The 18,930-nt window shown below is 46.2% G+C and overlaps 1 protein-coding gene across 1 annotated transcript; it reads left to right on the top strand.

Moving 5' to 3' along the window:
• Positions 1-12,963: 12,963 nt before the first annotated feature.
• On the top strand, positions 12,964-13,962 carry LOC144278069 (olfactory receptor 52R1-like). The gene has a single exon (XM_077839220.1). It carries the CDS (start codon positions 12,964-12,966, stop codon positions 13,960-13,962), a length of 999 nt encoding a protein of 332 aa, XP_077695346.1.
• Positions 13,963-18,930: the final 4,968 nt, after the last annotated feature.

The raw sequence follows: 18,930 nt of genomic DNA on the forward strand, positions 1-18,930 counted from the left end.
AGGCACTCCAGGCCCATAAAATGGAAGCATCGTGGGAAGGGCCATTCACGGTCCAGGAGTGCCTGGGAGCTGTTAATTATCTCATAGCATTCCACACCTCCAACCGAAAGCCTAAGGTGTACCATATTAAGTCTCTAAAGCCCATTTATTCCAGAGAATGAAAGGTTTGTCAGTTTACAGCCCAGGGACGATATGACACTGAGTGGCCTGAAGGTGTCTACTACGAAGGGAAAAGTGCTGGTGGTGTGGAAGAGGTGAACCTCTCCATGACCCTTGGGCGTATGCAGCGACAGCAGATCAAGGAGCTGTGCACTAGCTACATGCCAACGTTCTCAGCCACCCCAGGACTGACTGAACGGGCATGCCACTCCATTGACATGGGTAATGCTCACCCAATTAGGGTCCAACCTTACCGGGTGTCTCCTCAAGCTAAAACTGCTATAGACCGGGAGATCCAGGATATGTTACAGATGGATGTAATCCACCCCTCTGGAAGTGCATGGGCATCTCCAGTGGTTCTAGTTCCCAAACCAGATGGGGAGATACGTTTTTGCATGGACTACCGTAAGCTAAATGCTGTAATTCAGACAACTATCCAATGCCATGACAACTATCCAATGCCACGCTCAGATGAACTATTAGAGAAACTGGGGCGGGACCAGTTCATCTCTACCTTAGACTTAACCAAGGGGTACTGGCAGGTACCGCTAGATGAATCCACCAAGGAAAGGTCAGCCTTCACCACACATCTCGGGCTGTATGAATTTAATGTCCTCCCTTTCGGGCTGCGAAATGCCCCCGCCACCTTCCAAAGACTTGTAGATGGTCTCCTAGCGGGATTAGGAGAATATGCAGTCGCCTACCTTGATGATGTGGCCATATTTTTGGATTCTTGGGCAGAACACCTGGAATATATACAAAAAGTCCTTGAGCACATAAGGGAGGCAGGACTAACTGTTAAGGCTAAGAAGTGTCAAATAGGCCTAAAAAGAGTGACTTACCTTGGACACCAGGTGGGTCAAGGAACTATCAGCTCCCTACAGGCCAAAGTGGATGCTATCCAAAAGTGGCCTGTCCCAAAGTCAAAGAAACAGGTTCAATCCTTCTTAGGCTTGGCCGGTTATTACAGACGATTTGTACCGCAATACAGCCAAATCGCTGCCCCACTGACAGACCTAACCAAAAAGAAACTGCCAAATGCCGTTCAGTGGACCGAAGAGTGACAGAAGGCCTTTAACCAGCTTAAAGCGACACTCATGTCTGACCCTGTACTAAGGGCCCCATACTTTGACAAACCGCTCCTAGTAACCACAGATGTGTCCAAGTGGGGTGTGGGAGCAGTTTTAATGCAGAAAGGACCGGATCAAGAATTCCACCCTGTAGTGTTTCTCAGCAAAACAATGTCTGAAAGGGAAAGCCACTGGTCCGTCAGTGAAAAAGAATGTTACGCCATTGTCTACGCCCTGGAAAAGCTACGCCCATATGTTTGGGGATGGCGTTTCCACCTGCAAACCGACCATGCTGCACTGTAGTGGCTTCACACCGTCAAAGAAACTAACAAAAAACTTCTTCGGTGGAGTTTAGCTCTCCAAGATTTTGATTTCGACATCCAACACATCTCAGGAGCTTCTAACAATGTGGCTGAAGCACTCTCCCGTGAAAGCTTCCCAGAATCAACTGGTTAAAATTGTCCTTGAGATGCGGAAAATATTGTTAGTCTTTATGTACATGGTAGTATATTTAGAGGTGCATGTGTCTGATTAACTCTGTTTGTCCTAGAGCTCCAGGAAGAAATCCCAGCCAGCGTTTCACCCTAGCTGAGATTTGGGGTGTGTGTAATAAATATAAAGGGAAGGGTAAACCCCTTTAAAATCCCTCCTGGCCAGAGGAAAAATCCTCTCACCTGTAAAGGGTTAAGAAGCTAAAGGTAACCTCGCTGGCACCTGACCAAAATGACCAATGAGGAGACAAGATACTTTCAAAAGCTGGGAGGAGGGAAAAAAAAACAAAGGGTCTGTGTCTGTCTGTATGCTGCTTTTGCAGGGGACAGAACAGGAATGGAGTCTTAGAACTTTTAGTAAGTAATCTAGCTAGGTATGTGTTAGATTATGATTTCTTTAAATGGCTGAGAAAAGAACTGTGCTGAATAGAATGACTATTCCTATCTGTGTGTCTTCTTTGTAACTTAAGGTTTTGCCGAGAGGGATTCTCTTTGTTTTGAATCTAATTACCCTGTAAGGTATTCACCATCCTGATTTTACAGAGGTGATTCTTTTCTTTTTACTTCTATTAAAAGTCTTCTTGTAAGAAAACTGAATGATTTTTCATTGTTCTGAGATCTAAGGGTTTGGGTCTGTGGTCACCTATGCAAATTGGTGAGGATTTTTACCAAACCTTCCCCAGGAAGTGGTGTGCAAGGGTTGGGAGGATTTTGGGGGGAAAGATGTGTCCAAACTGTTTCCCAGTAAACCCAGATAAAGTTTGGTGGTGGCAGTGGAAATCCCCAAGGTACAAATTAATTTTACCCTTTGCCCTTGAAGTTTTAACCTAAGCTGGTAAAAGTAAGCTTAGGAGGTTTTCACGCAGGTCCCCACATCTGTACCCTAGAGTTCAGAGTGGGGAAGGAACCTTGACATCTCCCATAAGTCATCTGTCTCCTGATCAGTCTGTCTACCATCTACCCGTCCATCCTGGGCATTTACAGGGTATCAGACACTACAGAAACCGGGGCATTATCCCTAGTTTTCTTCCTAATCAACTATATTTCTTCAAATATGCATAAATGCACAGAGCAGCTAATTCCTCTTTGACTCAGCGGAGAGCCCAAGAGTTCTCATCTCCCTTTGGGAAGGTCCCTTAATTACTGTTTACTTCCAAAGCTGGATAAATAGCAGAGAAGCGCAGACATGGAAAGAGAGAAATTGGCTAGAGTGTCTCCGGTCTCCAGCCTGTTTGCATCCAGATGCTGGTTCTCCCCTAGAACCTGAGCGACCCCCCTGGGATTGCACAGATCTCTATTATAAACAATGCACACCACTGTCAGTTCTTGCTGTGGGATGTTGCCACAGATGCGGGGGTGAGAGAAGTGTGGGACACGGTACCTGAGGGGGACTCCCAGGTAAGAGACTTCGATCTAAAAATTCAGAGGTACCCATCTGTTATTGACAACCCAGTGCAGCCTGGACGTGACAGGATCGAGAATAGGTGTGTGGTCCTTTCCGATCTGCACATCCATTAAATATCCCAGGGGCCTTGCCATGAAGGATGAGTTTGATCCATTATCATGGGCCAAAATGTCCCTCTTTGCTATGCCCCCCCACCCCAGCTGATGGACGCCAGCACCTAACTGGCTGCATTTCACTGGCACAGATCATACTTCAGGATGAAAGCTGTTAGTAGGTGTCCAATACAAGGCCAAATTTGGAGGTTCTGTCTGGAAGTTTACTAAGGCCTCAATGAAGCAAAATTCCCCTTGGAGAAAAAACTGAGTAAAGACGTTGGGATCCAGCTGTGGGTTAATGCACAGGCACGGTTACATCCTCCTCCTGCAATGTGGGGCTCTGACTATAAACGGGGGCAGTGAGGACTGTTACCTGACTTTAATGTGCTGGAAAGCATGAAGGTGGTAGGGCACCTCACTAGGATGAGAATATTTCAACATGGGCAAGACATCGTCTCTCCTAGCATTATTTGAGAATTTGGCTGAATCGTTATGCCTGAAGCTTTCAAAATGCAATTCATCCAGAAGCAGACACCCAGCATGGGAAATTTCAGTCCAAATGGTTTGTTTGGCAAACTTATAAGCAACTGAAAATCAGGTCTTCTAATTGAAGGAATGAGACACCCTTAACTAACCGTGGTGCCACCAGCACCACCTACAATGGCCAATCCGTGTGTGAATGCCATTCAGCGAAGCTCTTCGCTCCAACAGTGTCTGTGGCAAGGAGTTCCACAGGCCAAATATGTATTATGTAAAGAGTTTTCTTTTTTCAGTGTTATATGTTCAGACTTTCAATGTAATTTAATGTTTCCAGGTTCATGTGTTATGAAACACAGTGAGTATAAATTCCAGATCTTCTTTTTTTAATCGGTAGATTCATCGGGTATAAGACCATTTGATTATCCAGCCTGACCTCCTTTATAACACAGGCCATTCAATTTCACCAAGTTACCTGTGAACTGAGATTTGTATGTTCTGTGTGACTAAGGTCTTGTCTACACTTGGATTTTACATGAAGGAATCATGAAGCCACAAGTTGAAAGGGATCGCAGGGGTCATCTAGTCTAACCCCCTGTCTCCAGACCATCCCAAAGAGATGGCTATTTAGCCTCCTTTTCAAAACCTCCCCCAAAGGAGCTTACACAACCTCCCGAGACGTCTGTTCCAATGTCCTCCTGTTCTTAGTGTCTGGCAGTTTATCTGAGATTTAACTTAAATCTCCTCTGCTGCAGTGTGAACCCATTGTCTCTTCTCCTGCCTCTGCAGTAATACAGAACAACTTTTCTCCATCTCTTTTATGGAGGCCTTTCCTGGATCTGAAGACCGCTGCCATGTCCTCCTTCAATCTCCTCTTCCGCAAGCTAAATGTACCCAGTTCCTTCAGCCTTTGCTCAAAAGACTTGAATTCCATCCGTTGGATCCTCTTTGTCTCTCACCTGTGGATCCTTTCCAGTACCTCTACATCCTTCCTATACATTGGAGACCCAAACTGGACACCGTACTCCAGCTGAGGCCTGGCCAGCGTGGAGTAGAGCGGTTCTATCACCTCCCGTGACTCGCCTGCTATGCCTCTGCTAATGCAACCTAACATTGCATTTGCTTCTTTTGCAAAAGCAAAGAAATTGACACCCCTGAGAGATGTAGCTATATCAACCTTACCCTAGATAGCAGGAGCTCTACTGAAGAATTCTTCATTGACCTAGTTACCGAGAGGTGGATTACCTACGATGACAGGAGATTCTCTGGTGTTGGTGTGAGAATTGTCTAGATTGAAGTGCTATGGCAGCACCGCTGTTCTGCAGACACGAGGAGCTGGAGATTCCACCACTTCCCTCTGCAGTTTGTTTTTATGGTTAATCACCCTCAGTGATAAACACTGGTTCCTTATTTCCAACTGGAATTTGTTTGGATTCAGCTTCCAGCCACTGGGCCTTGCTGTGCCTTTCTCCGCTAGATTACAGAGCCCATTGGTGTGCAGGGTTTTCTCCCCATGAAAGTATCCACTTGATGGTCTTTTTGGTAAGATAAATATCTGAAGTTTTTTTACGTCCCTCTCTCTCTGTCAGGCATTTTCTGCAGCCTGAAATAATTTTTGTGACTCCTTTAGCATAGTCTCCAATTATTCAACATCCTTTTTGAAATGTGAACCCAAGAACTGGACACAGTTGTTTTCACCAAAATCATGTGCAGAGGTAAAATCCTTCCAATGATCCAACTTACCACTCCTTCATTTATTAATCCAAGGATCACATCAGCCCATTTGGCCAATGCATCGCACTGGGAGCTCACAATGATCTGGTTGTCCACAGTGACCCCTAAAACCTTGTCAGGTTTCCTTCATTCGATAATACAGTGCCCTAGTCTGTGGGTCTAGCCTACATTCCCCGTTCTGAGAGGATCACTTTGCATTTGACTGTATTAAAATATTTTGTTTGTTTTTTGTTCGGTCCCAACTCACCAAACGCAGTGATTTTCTAATTGCTTCCAGATCCTTGATGAAAATATTGAATAGTACTTGGCTTAGAACTGCTCCCTGAAGAACCACACTAGAAATCGCCCGATTCACTGACAATGACAAATTGAAAACTGCTTTCTGAGATCTGTCAGTTACCCAGATTTTTGTGCATTTGACATGTGCTCTACTGATATTGTATTGTATCTATATTTTTAATCAGAATATTTTCCCTACTGAAGCAAATACCTCAGAGAAATCAGAGTCTATTGGATCTGTACAGTTCCCTTGATCAACCAAACATGTATTCTCATTAAAGGATGAAATTCAATTTATTTGAACAGACTTGTTTTGCACACACCCTGTTGTTGTGTGGCATTAGTTATATTCCTGGACTTGAACTAATCCCACACCAGCTTTTCCATTGTTTCCCAGCTTTGTCAAATTTTTTTTTAAACTTTCCCTTTTTTTTCATAGTTTACATTTAACACAGAACTGTCCTGTATTTGCCTTTTTTGTTTTTTTGTTTGGCTTTGCTGCTGTCTAATTGCATACTTCTGGTTTTGAATGAGGTGTGTGGTTGATCGGTCAATTAGTAACTCTGGTGTTTGTCACTCTAAGGTTCTACTCTAGATGCGTTTAACAACCTCCTTGACAGCTAATGGACTGGAAAGTATTTTGTCAACTCTTGTGATTTAAGTACTTCATACTGCTTCTTTCCAAATTCAGAACAAAAATATTTCTTCAACACATTTTCCTTTTCGACAACATTAAATAGATTCCTTGCTACCTCTAGGAATCGGCCTATAGCTTTCCTAGGATTTATTTTTTCCTTAATATTCTTAATAAGTTCCTTTTTGTGATCCTTAGCCCTTTTTTTTCCTTTTCTCACTTTTGCTATATATTGCTACCTCCACCCTCGCCACCGCAGGCTCCCTTCGCTTTGCCACTGGACTGGATTTTTAGCCAAAATTGTCAACTTTCTTGATTGTAAAATCATGGTTTTCTGTCTCTCTAATAAACTCTTCTTAAAGAAATCTCAATTTTCCTTCCCATTTCGATGTCTAAATTTTTCCTCCCAATCAGTTTTGCTGGTTATTTTCCTTAGCTTTGGAGAATTAGCACCTTTGAAGCCCTAAGTGTCTATAGATATTACTGGCTGGGAACTGGTCTATGTTTGTCCATTTGATTGTAATCAGTTCCATTCATAGCATCATAGAATCATAGAATATCATAGTTGGAAGGGACATCTGGAGCTCATCTAGTACACCCCCCTGCCCAGAGCAGGACCAATCCCAACTAAATCATTCCAGCCAGGGCTTGGTCAAGCCTGACCTTAAAAACTTCCCTAGGTAACGCATTCCAGTGTTTCACCACCCTCCTAGTGAAAAAGTTTTTCCTAATATCCAACCTAAATCTCCCACACTGCAACTTGAGACCATTACTCCTTGTCCTGTCATCTGCTCGCTGATAATAGTCTAGATCCATCCTCTTTGAATCCACCTTTCATGTAGTTAAAAGCAGCTATCAAATTCCCCCCATTCTTCTCTTCCATAGACAAAACAAGCCCAGTTCCCTCAGCCTCTCCTCATAACTCATGTGTTCCAGACCCCTAATCATTTTTGTTGCCCTTCGCTGGACTCTCTCCAATTTATCCATATCCTTCTTGTAGTGTGGGGCCCAAAACTGGACACAGTACTCCAGATGAGGCCTCACCAATGTCGAATAGAGGGGAATGATCACGTCCCTCGATCTGCTGGCAATGTCCCTACTTATACATCCCAAAATGTCATTGGACTTCTTGGCATGAAGGGCACACTGTTGACTCATATCCAGCTTCTTGTCCACTGTCACCCCTAGGTCCTTTTCTGCACAACTGCTGCCTAGCCATTCGGTCCCTAGTCTGTAGCGGTGCATTGGATTCTTCCATCCTAAGTGCAGGACTCTGCACTTGTCCTTGTTGAACCTCATCAGATTTCTTTTGGCCCAATCCTCAAATTTCTCTAGGTCCCTCTGTATCCTATCCCTACCCTCCAGTGTATCTACCACTCCTCCCAGTTTAGTGTCATCCGCAAACTTGCTGAGGGTGCATTCCTTTATTTTGTTCTCCTCTATCATATGCCCTCTTTTTTGTCTCTTCTCTAAACTGACCAGGCCTGGATTTTTTTATCTGCCCGCATAAGGTAGTCTCCCCCATTCTTATAGCCTATCTCAGAAATCCCCTTTCTATCTGCTGCATCTTTTATACGGACTGGGTGTCCAAAAATGAGCGCATGGCCAGATCAGGTTATATTGCATCCCATTCCCTAGGCATCCAAACATTCTCTTGCTTTGACTATTGCTGTGAATAAGCAGATTTTTCCGTGGAGCTGTAATCAGTGACACCCAGGTCTTTCCTCTGAGGTGTGTTCTAGTTACGATGTGTTCCCCTGGCACATGTCTTTGCATATCTTTGGGTTTTTTTTCCACTCTCAGATTTTGAGCAAGCAGGGGAACTCCCTACAGCATGGACTCTCTAGCCTGGCTTTCATTGAATTAAGGCTACATTTACACTGGCAGAGTTTTTTTTGCCAAAAGTTTGATTTTTCCATCTCCATTTCTGCTCAGCTCGCCATCTCTGTCGTCAGGAATGGATCCCGCGCTGCTCTCCACTGCTCTGCTAGCTCTCAGGAGCACACCATGAATGGTAATAGAATCAATCTTGAAGTTGCGAAGGCAATCGGAGTCACAATTGCCTGACGTTGCCTGACATGCTCCCCGAAATGGATAGCAGCAGTGTTAGATTGCTTTTGCCACTCACGGAAGAGCTGAACATTGTTGAATGTTTCTTTTTGGCTTGGGAAATTAGCCCTCATTGGTGGGATTTCATTGTTATGCAGGTCAGGGATGATGAGCAGTGGCTTCAGAAATTTAGGATGCAGAAAGGCACTTTCCTGGAACTGTGTACTGAGCTGACACCAGCCTTGTTGTGTTAGGATACCGAAATGAGAGCTGCCTTCTGGGTGGAGAATCACGTAGCGATTGCAGTGCGGTTAGTCTCTAAGGTGCCACAAGTACTCCATTTCTTTTTGCGAATACAGACTAACACGGCTGTTACTCTGAAACCAGTGCGGAACCTAGTGACTCCAGGCTGCTACCACTGGGTCACATATCAGTTTGAAGATGGAAATTCAACCATAGGGGCTGTGTTACTGCAAGTGTGTGGGGCCATTTATCACATCCTACTACGAAGGACTGCGACTTTTGGCAATGTGCATAAAATTGTGGATTGCTTTTCAGAAATGGGTTTCCCTAATGGTGGATGGGAGAGAGATGGCATGTGCATTCCAATTTTGGAACCAGACCACCTTGTGACGGAGTACATCAATCGGAAGGGGTGCTTCTCTAGGGTCTTCCAAGTGCTCGTTGATCACCACAAGTGGTCACTGACTTCAATGCGGGGTGGTCGGGAAAAGGGTGTGACGCACAAATGTTCAGGCAGACCGGGCCTTAGAGAAATCTGGAAGTGGGGACTTTCTTCCCTGACCAGAAGATCCCTGTAGGGCTTTTAAAAATCCCATAGTTATCTTGGAGGCCTGATGTACCGCTTCATGCCATGGCTCATGAAGCCATACATGGAAAACCTGGATCACAGCAATAAGCATTTCAACAATTGGCTGAGTAGGGATAGGATGACCATGGAATGTGCATTTGGCAGATTAAAGGCATGCTGGTGATGCTTTAGGGCAGGTTAGACCTCCATGTGGATAATATTTCCATGGTCATAGCCACGTGTTGCACATCACATAATATTTGTGAAGTAAACGGTAAAAAGTTTGACCAGGCGTGGACTATTAAGGCAGAACATTTTGCTGCTGATTTTGAGCATCCAGATACCAAGGCTATTAGAGGGAAACACTGGGGAGCAATTTGGGAGGCTTTGAGGCAGCATTTGGAAGATGAGTACCAGTAATATTTGTTGCTGTGATTGGGATTGTAATGCATTATGTAGTCCAGTTTTGGTAGGGTAAGAAGCAGTTGTGATTCTTCAGACTCAAGATTCAATGTAAGGAAATGATAAAACTGCTTGTTTGTTTCCTGATGCCATCTGCTATCATAACTTGCATGGAAACAAACAAAGAGTGCTTATTTTCCAAAGAACTTTGTTTTATTGCCAAAAAACCCACGAGAACACGTACACACAGAGAGACACCTGTACATTTCTGGGTGGAGGGGAGAGACACATACCCAGGGAGAGCTGACGCTTACAGGTGAGCATAATTCCAGCTGTCATTTGAAGAGCTCTCTGCAGGGGTGAAGTGTGGGGGAAAGCCTGAAATCCCAGAAATCAGAAAGGGATGTGTGGGTAAAGTCTGGGGAAGGTATGGGAAAGAGCTCTGAATGTGCCGAAGGGGCGGGCAGACACACAATCTGCTCGTTTTGGAGGGTTACAAGGGACTGCAGCATGTTGGTTTGGTGCTCCAAAACTTTTATCAGCCTCTCTGTTGCATCCCGACTGTATGCCTCATTTTCTTTTCTTTCCTGCTTGTCGCTTCCCCTCCACGCCCTGCTTTTCCCTCTTGTCTATATCAAAGAACTACTGCATCTCCCAGAAGATATCTCCCTTGTGCCGTCTTGGGTGCTTTCTTATCTGGCAGAAATGCTCAGCTGGAGTGGAGGGGGTGCCTCCTTTCCAGGTCATATCTGGTGAGTCACAAGTAACAACAAACTGAAGCATTATTGTTAACTCTACGTACAGCACTGGAACACTCCATTAAAATACACCATTGGTAACACACCAATCACTTTCTGATTGTCCCTTGACAAGCACACATGCCAGAAAACACTGAAAGGATGGTGAGTGTCCCCAGTACTGGAGGGCATTGTGCGTGGGAGAAAAGCATTGTGCAAGTAATTGCAGAATGGGGTGGGAAAGTGTCCCTCCAAGGGGACAGGAATAAAGGAGCTCTGCTAGGGACCCTCTGGCACAGGATTCTGGAGTACCTGCAGAAAGTTTGCTGGAGAACTCTTTGGAGGAATCCTGTGAAATCTCAGTGTGCATCAACACCCTGTTCCACCGTGCTCCTTCGCTGCACAGGGAAATGCCCAGCACACAGAAACACAGCCAGCCTTGTACATTTCTCTTGTACACACTTCCACACTTCACAAAGCAAATCCATTTACCAGGGAGTCTGTTCTCCTGCTTCTGGCTCACCTAACTGTAACTGCTGATACTGTCTGGACACCTCCAGAGTGGAGAAGAGCTCCTGACTGTTTACGGGGAGACTTTGGCAAACCAGTAAAGTGCCTGAAACCACTTTGACTTATTGCTAAAAGCAACCAAGTCAGCAGGCTTAGCTTAACCAAGGCAGGAGTGGAGGGGGAGGGGGGTTTGGGTGCCAGAGAGAGGGCAGCTTGACCCCGTATCCTTCCTGACAAGAACTGTGCTGAAGTGGCTGATACATGCATTTTAGAAGAGCAGGATGTGCCCCAGGAATGTCTATTACGGCCTCAAGGCTGCAAACTCTGGAAAAAGCCACACCTGGTTCATGGATAATCAGAAGGAACCTCTCGCTTGACCATTGACACTGCTTACTTAACAAGTAAGCAGTTGGGATGATTTGATTGGGGATTGGTCCTGCTTTGAGCAGGGGGTTGGACTAGATGACCTCCTGAGGTCCCTTCCAACCCTGATATTCTATGATTCTGTGGTTCTAAGTTTTCTTTAAGGGACCTGTCATTCTATTAATAATGTATAAAGAAGGGGAAAATGTTTGAGGTGCGGGGACTCTTCAGGACTGGACTCTCTCTCTGGATGCATCTTGTGCTTCCCACCAGCAGAAGGGCTGCCGCTGTGCCACACGAGAGCCACACTCAGGTTTGGCAATTATCAAGGGTTGTGGGTGTTTTAGTAACCTGTTGTGGACGTGTGTATAGGTGCTTGACACGAAGTAAAGTTTAGCTTTAAGTGAAAGCGCTCTTGTGTTGTCCTGTTTGTGCCAGCCATCTATCGGTCGGACAGCCGTGTCTCCCCTGATTTAATTCCTAACACCACCTCGCACAGAGTAAAAGTTACCAAGAGCTTTGGGTTCCAAGAACCCCTGGTAACAACTGTACAAAGAACTGAGAAATGCTGGCACGGGCTGCACATCTTCTAATGCCTCCAGATCTTCATCGATGACTTTCTCTTCTGGGTTAACTCCAGTTTGAATCGGATCCAGCCCCGCTGAAGTATCCACGGGGGTCTTGGTTGTGGAGGTGGGGTCGCTGCCAAGAATAGCATCTAACTCCTTATAAAATGGCAGGTTTGGGGCACAGCACTGGACTGACCATTTGCCTCCCTGGCATTCTGGTACGCGTGCCTCAGCTCCTGCCCCTTTGCTGTGCACTGCAGTGTGTCCTGAACACAGATCTTTCCCCACAAGCTGCATGAAATCTGCCCATCGGTATGAACGTCCCTACAGCTGGAGCACAGCTGGGAGTGCACGGCCTCCTCTCCCCAAGTACTGAGCAGATCCAGCCGATCCACAGTGGCCCAAACTGGAGAGGATTTGCTGTGTGGAGCCACCATGGCCACCTAGGAAGCTGTGATGTAAGCTCTCCACGTTGAGTAAACAGGACAGGGGATTTCTAAATTCCCCGGCCTCTAAAGGGGGAAGGGTGGAAGGTGTTCACCTCGATGCAGGACAGGGCATTTGAAAGTGCTTACCAGAGTGGTCAGGAGGAGCATTGTGGGACACCTTCCAGAGGCCAATTACAGCAATAAAATCAAGCCCAAGGGTCTACACTGGAGCCTCAGTGACAAAAGTTTTGCATAAAAAGCCTTAAAGCTCGCATCAAGGTGGTTTTATTATCTCACTGAAACTGAGGATTTCCATCATTAAAAGTGGCTTTGCAGTGTGTACAGGGCCACTGTTTCTTCTCCAAAAGATACTTTTTGGGAGGAAAAACTTGGCAGTGTAGACAAGGCCTAAGGAACAATGATGAATAACGAGTATCCACAGTTGTGTTAACTGCTGGTGTCTATTAAGGTTTCCCAGACCATGATGTGTTGGAGTTACTGACACACTGAGCACCAGAACACATGGAATTGGCATTTGTAGCATCATGTGTTCATAATTCATTTCTCTGAATCATAAAAATGTCATTTTTCAGTGTGTGAAGGGCGACCAATCTGCTTCACCCATGAGAACAGCCTCCAGTTGTGCATATAGTGTCTCATATTCACATTGTCTCTCCATCCAGGCATTTGTACTGCGACCATCCCCCTAGAGCCTGGGCACATACAGGAAGTCAGTGGGACACGTGGTTCATGCAGGAGACACCGTTCTGCCTCAGAGTTGGACAACTTCTCCCCTACTCCATGTCAGATTCCAACACAAACAACTTCACCAATCCCTCCACCTTCATTCTGCTGGGCATTCCTGGCCTAGAGGCAGCCCATGTCTGGATCTCCATCCCCTTCTGCACCATGTATGCTATAGCCATCTTGGGGAACTTCACCATCCTGTTCATTGTGAAGACAGAGCCAAGCCTCCATGGGCCCATGTACTATTTCCTCTGCATGCTGGCTGTCACTGACCTTGTCCTCTCTACGACCATCTTCCCCAAAATGTTGAGCATCTTCTGGTTCAATTCCAGAGAGATCGATTTCAGTGCCTGCCTCACCCAGATGTACTTCATTCACAGCTTCTCAGCGATGGAGTCTGGGATCTTTGCAGCCATGGCTCTGGATCGCTACGTGGCCATCTGCCATCCCCTGAGACATTCTACCATCCTGACAAACCCCATGGTGGCCAAGATTGGCCTGGCCATGGTGCTACGCTGTGGGATGCTCGCACTGCCCTATCCCTTCCTGGCGAGGCAATGGCCATATTGCAGAACCAACATCATCCCACAGACGTTATGCTTGCACATGGCCGTGGTGAATCTGGCCTGCGCCGACATCCGCATCAGTAGTTACTACGGACTCTTTGTGCAATTCAGTGTGATGGGTCTGGATGTGATTTTTATTGTTGTGTCCTATATCCAGATCCTTAGGGCCATCTTCAGCCTCCCCACAAAGGAAGCTCGGCTCAAGACTTTTCGGACCTGCAGCTCCCACCTCTTTGTCATTTTAACCTTTTACGTCCCACGTCTCTTCATTTCCCTCCTGTACCGGTTTGGCCAGAATGTGGCTCTGAATTTCCACGTTCTCGTTTCCAGAGTTTACCTCTTGATGCCCCCCATGCTAAACCCCATCATCTATGGGGTAAGGACCAAACAGATCTGGGACAGGCTGATCCAGCTCTTTACTCATGAAGGGGCCTAATGGTTTCTCCTCAGGCACTGACTCTCAGATTGAGCTACGTTCAGACCTGGTTGGTTTTATGGTGCTGGACCCTCTTCCCTGAATCACTGACTGGACAGTGAAAACAATATTTATTCCTTTCATGGCCTTATAGTGCTGTGTGAGCGTGAAAAATGGAGGAATCGGTCTGTGTACAATTTATTAATTCATAGGGTTCCCACCTTACTAATTGCTGATAACTGGACCCCTGAGGCCCCGTGTAAGAAACTAGTACATTGGCAATATTCATAGCTTCAGACACAACGATGATGCATGCACATAAATAGGTTAGTCATACCGAACAAATCGTAACTTTTCCACTGACACCTGACAGGACACACTTCGTACAAGCTTTGTAGCAGTTGTATAACCGTGGTAGCAACAATGAAAAAATGGTCATTGTTCAATCATACAGCATCACACCCTGTTCTCGTCCCATGATGGGTGCTACAGCTGGTAGCCACGTAAGGAAGGGGCATTGCCAGGTTCTAGCAGGGCAAGCAGCTGGGACACAACAGCCACTGGAAGATGGGAAGAGCACATAAAAACCTGTTTTTCTGCAGGAAGCCTTGTCCTCGTTCTAAGAAAGAAGGAAAGAGTTCTTGAAAAGTGAGAGGTGGATGTCTGGGAAATCGGCTCTTTCCTCCAAGCGTCGCCAGCCAGCCCCCTTGGCTTCGAAGAACCTGCTCAAAGAGGGGATCTTGTGAGAGTCCTTGTGTTTTCTGGGACTAGCCCAAGGACAGAACTCCTATGATGGGATCCCCGGGGTGCAACCTGGACTGTGGGACAGCTGAGCCCTCTGTCCCACCAAGTGGGCTTACACACACAGACACAGGCAGGGACACACCCAGCTGAGTTACATGAATAAACTCCCAGTCGCTCATAAGTAATGCTCAATAGGCTCAAGCCAATTTCCCCCAGCTCCCCAAACTTGCACCCCAGAATTGCACCATCCTACACTGATCCAAAGCCTGGCCCTTAGCTTGATCCCTTAGCCAGAGCCCAGTGTGCCTGGAGAAAGTGTTCTTATCTCCTGTCATAAATATATAGGGAAGGGTAAACCCCTTTAAAATCCCTCCTGGCCAGAGGGAAAATCCTCTCACCTGTAAAGGGTTAAGAAGCTAAAGGTAACCTCACTGGCTCCTGACCAAAATGACCAATGAGGAGACAAGATACTTTCAAAAGCTGGGAGGAGGGAAAAAGAAAAAAGGTCTGTGTCTGTCTGTATGCTGCTTTTGCTGGGGACAGAACAGGAATGGAGTCTTAGAACTTTTAGTAAGTAATCTAGCTAGGTATGTGTTAGATTATGATTTCTTTAAATGGCTGCGAAAAGAACTGTGCTGAACAGAATGACTATTCCTGTCTGTGTGTCTTTTTTGTAACTTAAGGTTTTACCTAGAGGGATTCTCTATGTTTTGAATCTAATTACCCTGTAAGGTATTCACCATCCTGATTATACAGAGGGGATTCTTTTCTTTTTACTTCTATTAAAAGCCTTCTTGTAAGAAAACTGAATGCTTTTTCATTGTTCTAAGATCCAAGGGATTGGGTCTGTGGTCACCTATGCAAATTGGTGAGGATTTTTACCAAACCTTCCCCAGGAAGTGGTATGCAAGGGTTGGGAGGATTTTGGGGGGAAAGATGTGTCCAAACTATGTTTCCCAGTAAACCCAGATAAAGTTTGGTGGTGGCAATGGAAATCCAAGGGCAAACGGTAAAATTAATTTGTACCTTGGGGAAGTTTTAACCTAAGCTGGTAAAAGTAAGCTTAGAAGGTTTTCATGCAGGTCCCCACATCTGTACCCTCGAGTTCAGAGTGGGGAAGGAACCTTGACATGGTGGCAGAGTGGTGGGATTAACCTGAAATCCTTCTGAGATCAGTTTGAGATTTTTTGAACCAGAAAAACAGATTTTAAAAAGGATTTTTTTTTCCTTTGGGGCTGCTGGAAAGGAGGTCCAACTGATAGCAGCTTTTTTTTCTCGTCTTTGGGGTCAGAGCAGAGACAAAAGGGGATTATCTTTGTGAATTACAGGTTTTCTTTGCCTGGAGGCAGAGTAGTTAATCTCCTGCAGGGAAATTCACAGTCTTCAGAAAGCAGAGGGTTTTGTTTTCCCCTAAAAGTAAATAGGGCGGTGTTCTACCCAGTTGCCTGGAGACAAAAGTGGCAGGGTTTTTTTTTTTTTTTTTTTTTAGGATTTTGATTATTTTTACAGGAGCACAGGTTTGAAAAGGATTTTTTTTTCCTTTGGGCTGCTAGTAAGTAGGTTTCCAAGTAGTTGGAGGTTTTTTGCTTTGATTTGGGGCCAGAGCAGAGACAAAGGGAATTGTCTTTTTCTATAGGCTGACAATCACTATCAGAGAATAGGTATCCTATTCCAGCACAGCAAAATTTTACAGTCAAGTTTTGCTTGTTTATTTCTAAACCTCGGGTGTAAAGTTAGTTAAAAACAGAGAGGTTAGCATGACAGAATCCAAGGCTCAAGAAAAGCTGGAATTAGCCAGATTTCAGGCTGAGGAAAAACAAAAGGAACGTGAAAGACAGATAGAACTCATGCGGCTGGAGGAGGTGGTACAGGAGGCTGGTCACAGGAGGGAAATGGAGGAAAGGAAGCATGTGGAGGAGGAGAAGGAAAAAGAGAGGAAGCATGAACTGGAGATGGAGAAGGTAAAGGCTCAGCAGAATATACCAACAAACCCCAGCAATCCTTCTCCAGGTACCACTTCCCATCCCAGAAAGTTCCCCACCTACAAGGCAGGCGATGATATGGAGGCCTTCTTAGAAAACTTTGAAACAGTCTGCCTTGGGTACAGCATCTCTACTGACCAATACATGGTAGAGCTGAGGCTGCAGCTCAGTGGACCCTTAGCTGAGGTGGCAGCTGAAATGCCTAAAGAACACATGAACAAGTATGAACTGTTTAAATCCAAGGCGAGAGTCAGAATGGGGATAACACCCGAGCATTCCCGTCGGCAATTCAGAGCCCTAAGGTGGAAACCAGACATGTCATTTACCCGACATGCCGACCACATTGTGAAACATTGGGATGCCTGGATATCAGGAGCAAGTGTTGAATCTCCAGTAAATTTGCCCTTCCTAATGCAAATGGAACAATTCTTAGAGGGGGTTCCTGAGGAAATAGAAAGATAGAAAGAAGCCCAAAACTGTAATTGAGGCGGGAGAGATTGGAGCCAGATGGGTGGAGGTGGCCAAGAAGAAGAAAACTGGTTGCAGTTGGAGCGGAGACCAGAAGGGACAACCCCAAACCACACCCTATTACCGGGGTCGCCCAAGGTCCAACCTACCTCCCAAAGAACCCTCCAGACCCCTTATCGTCCCACCACCCCATTCTCCAGCAACCCACCTCACCCCAGTGACCCGTCAGCTGGACGGTGTTTTAAACGTAACGAGCTGGGGCATGTAAAGGCCAACTGCCCCAAGAACCCCAACAGATTACAGTTCATTGCACTGGAATCACACCAAAGATCCGCAGGCCCAGATACCTCCCAGATACCCTTGGAGCGGAGGGAAACTGTGAGTGAGGGCAGGAAGAAGGTCACCACGTGGAGGGACACCGGAGCACAAGTATCAGCTATCCATGCTTCCTTAGTGGACCCCAGTTTAATCAATCCAAAGATCCAAGTGATGATTCAACCCTTCAAGTCCAACTCTTTCGATTTGCCTACAGCCAAGTTGCCTGTCCAGTACCAGGGCTGGTCAGGAACATGGACTTTTGCAGTCTATGATGATTATCCCATCCCCATGCTGTTGGGGGAAGACTTGACCAATCATGTGAAGCGGGCCAAGAGGGTGGGAACCCACATCCAGGCTAAACAAGCCATGAGGCCTTGCTCTGTTCCGGAAACTTCTATCAGGTCCCGGTCAGAGGTGGTGGACCAGGACCCCAGGCCAATGTCTGCAACAGCAGTAGTGGATCCAGTCCCAGAGACCCAGATGGAACCAGTTCTGGAACCGGCGGAACAACCAGCACCAGACCCATTGCCAGCACTGAATCCAGTACTTGCAACCTCAACACCAGAGGGCCCCACCAAACCTGAACTGGCAGCAGCCCATAACCCTACACAAGAGGCTCAGCCAGAGCCTGAACCCCAACATAGTGTCCCAGCGGAGAGCGGTTCACAGTCAATGGAAACAGCCCAACCCCCTACATCGTTTCCAGAGGGACCAAGCATAGGTACACAATCCAATGAGGAACTGATGTCTCCAGCATCAAGGGAACAGTTCCAGACCGAACACGAAGCAGATGAAAGCCTCCAGAGAGCTTGGACGGCGGCACGGAGCAACCCACCACCTCTCAGCTCTTCTATTCCATCCAGGTTTGTTGTCGAAAGAGGACTTTTATACAAGGAAACTCTTCCTGGGGGACACCAGGAAGACTGGCATCCTCAGAGACAGTTGGTAGTTCCAACTAAATACCGGGCCAAGCTCTTGAGCTTAGCCCACGATTACCCTAATGGCCATGCTGGGGAGAACAGGACCAAAGACCGTTTGGCGGGGTCATTCCACTGGGAGGGAATGGGCAAGGATGTTTCTACCTCTATCCGGTCTGTGAAGGATGCCAAAGAGTGGGAAAACAGCAAGACCAGGTCAAAGCCCCTCTCCAGCCACTCCACATCATCAAAGTTCCATTTCAGCGAGTAGCTGTTGATATTCTGGGTCCTTTTCTGAAAAAGACACCCAGAGGTAAGCAGTACATACTGACTTTCATGGATTTTGCCACCCGATGGCCGGAAGCAGTAGCTTTAAGTAACACCAGGGCTAAAAGTGTGTGCCAGGCACTAGTAGACATTTTTGCCAGGGTAGGTTGGCCCTCCAACATCCTCACAGATGCAGGGACTAATTTCCTGGCAGAAACTATGGAAAACCTCTGGGAAGCTCATGGGGTAAATCATTTGGTTGCCACTCCTTACCACCATCAAACAAATGGCCT

The sequence above is a fragment of the Eretmochelys imbricata genome, chromosome 1, assembly GCF_965152235.1.
Source record: "Eretmochelys imbricata isolate rEreImb1 chromosome 1, rEreImb1.hap1, whole genome shotgun sequence".
Taxonomy (NCBI): domain Eukaryota; kingdom Metazoa; phylum Chordata; order Testudines; family Cheloniidae; genus Eretmochelys; species Eretmochelys imbricata.

What these genes read in the sequence shown, in the direction of transcription:
- LOC144278069 (XM_077839220.1), top strand. Translation starts at nt 12,964, where the DNA reads ATGCAGGAGACACCGTTCTGCCTCAGAGTTGGACAACTTCTCCCCTAC.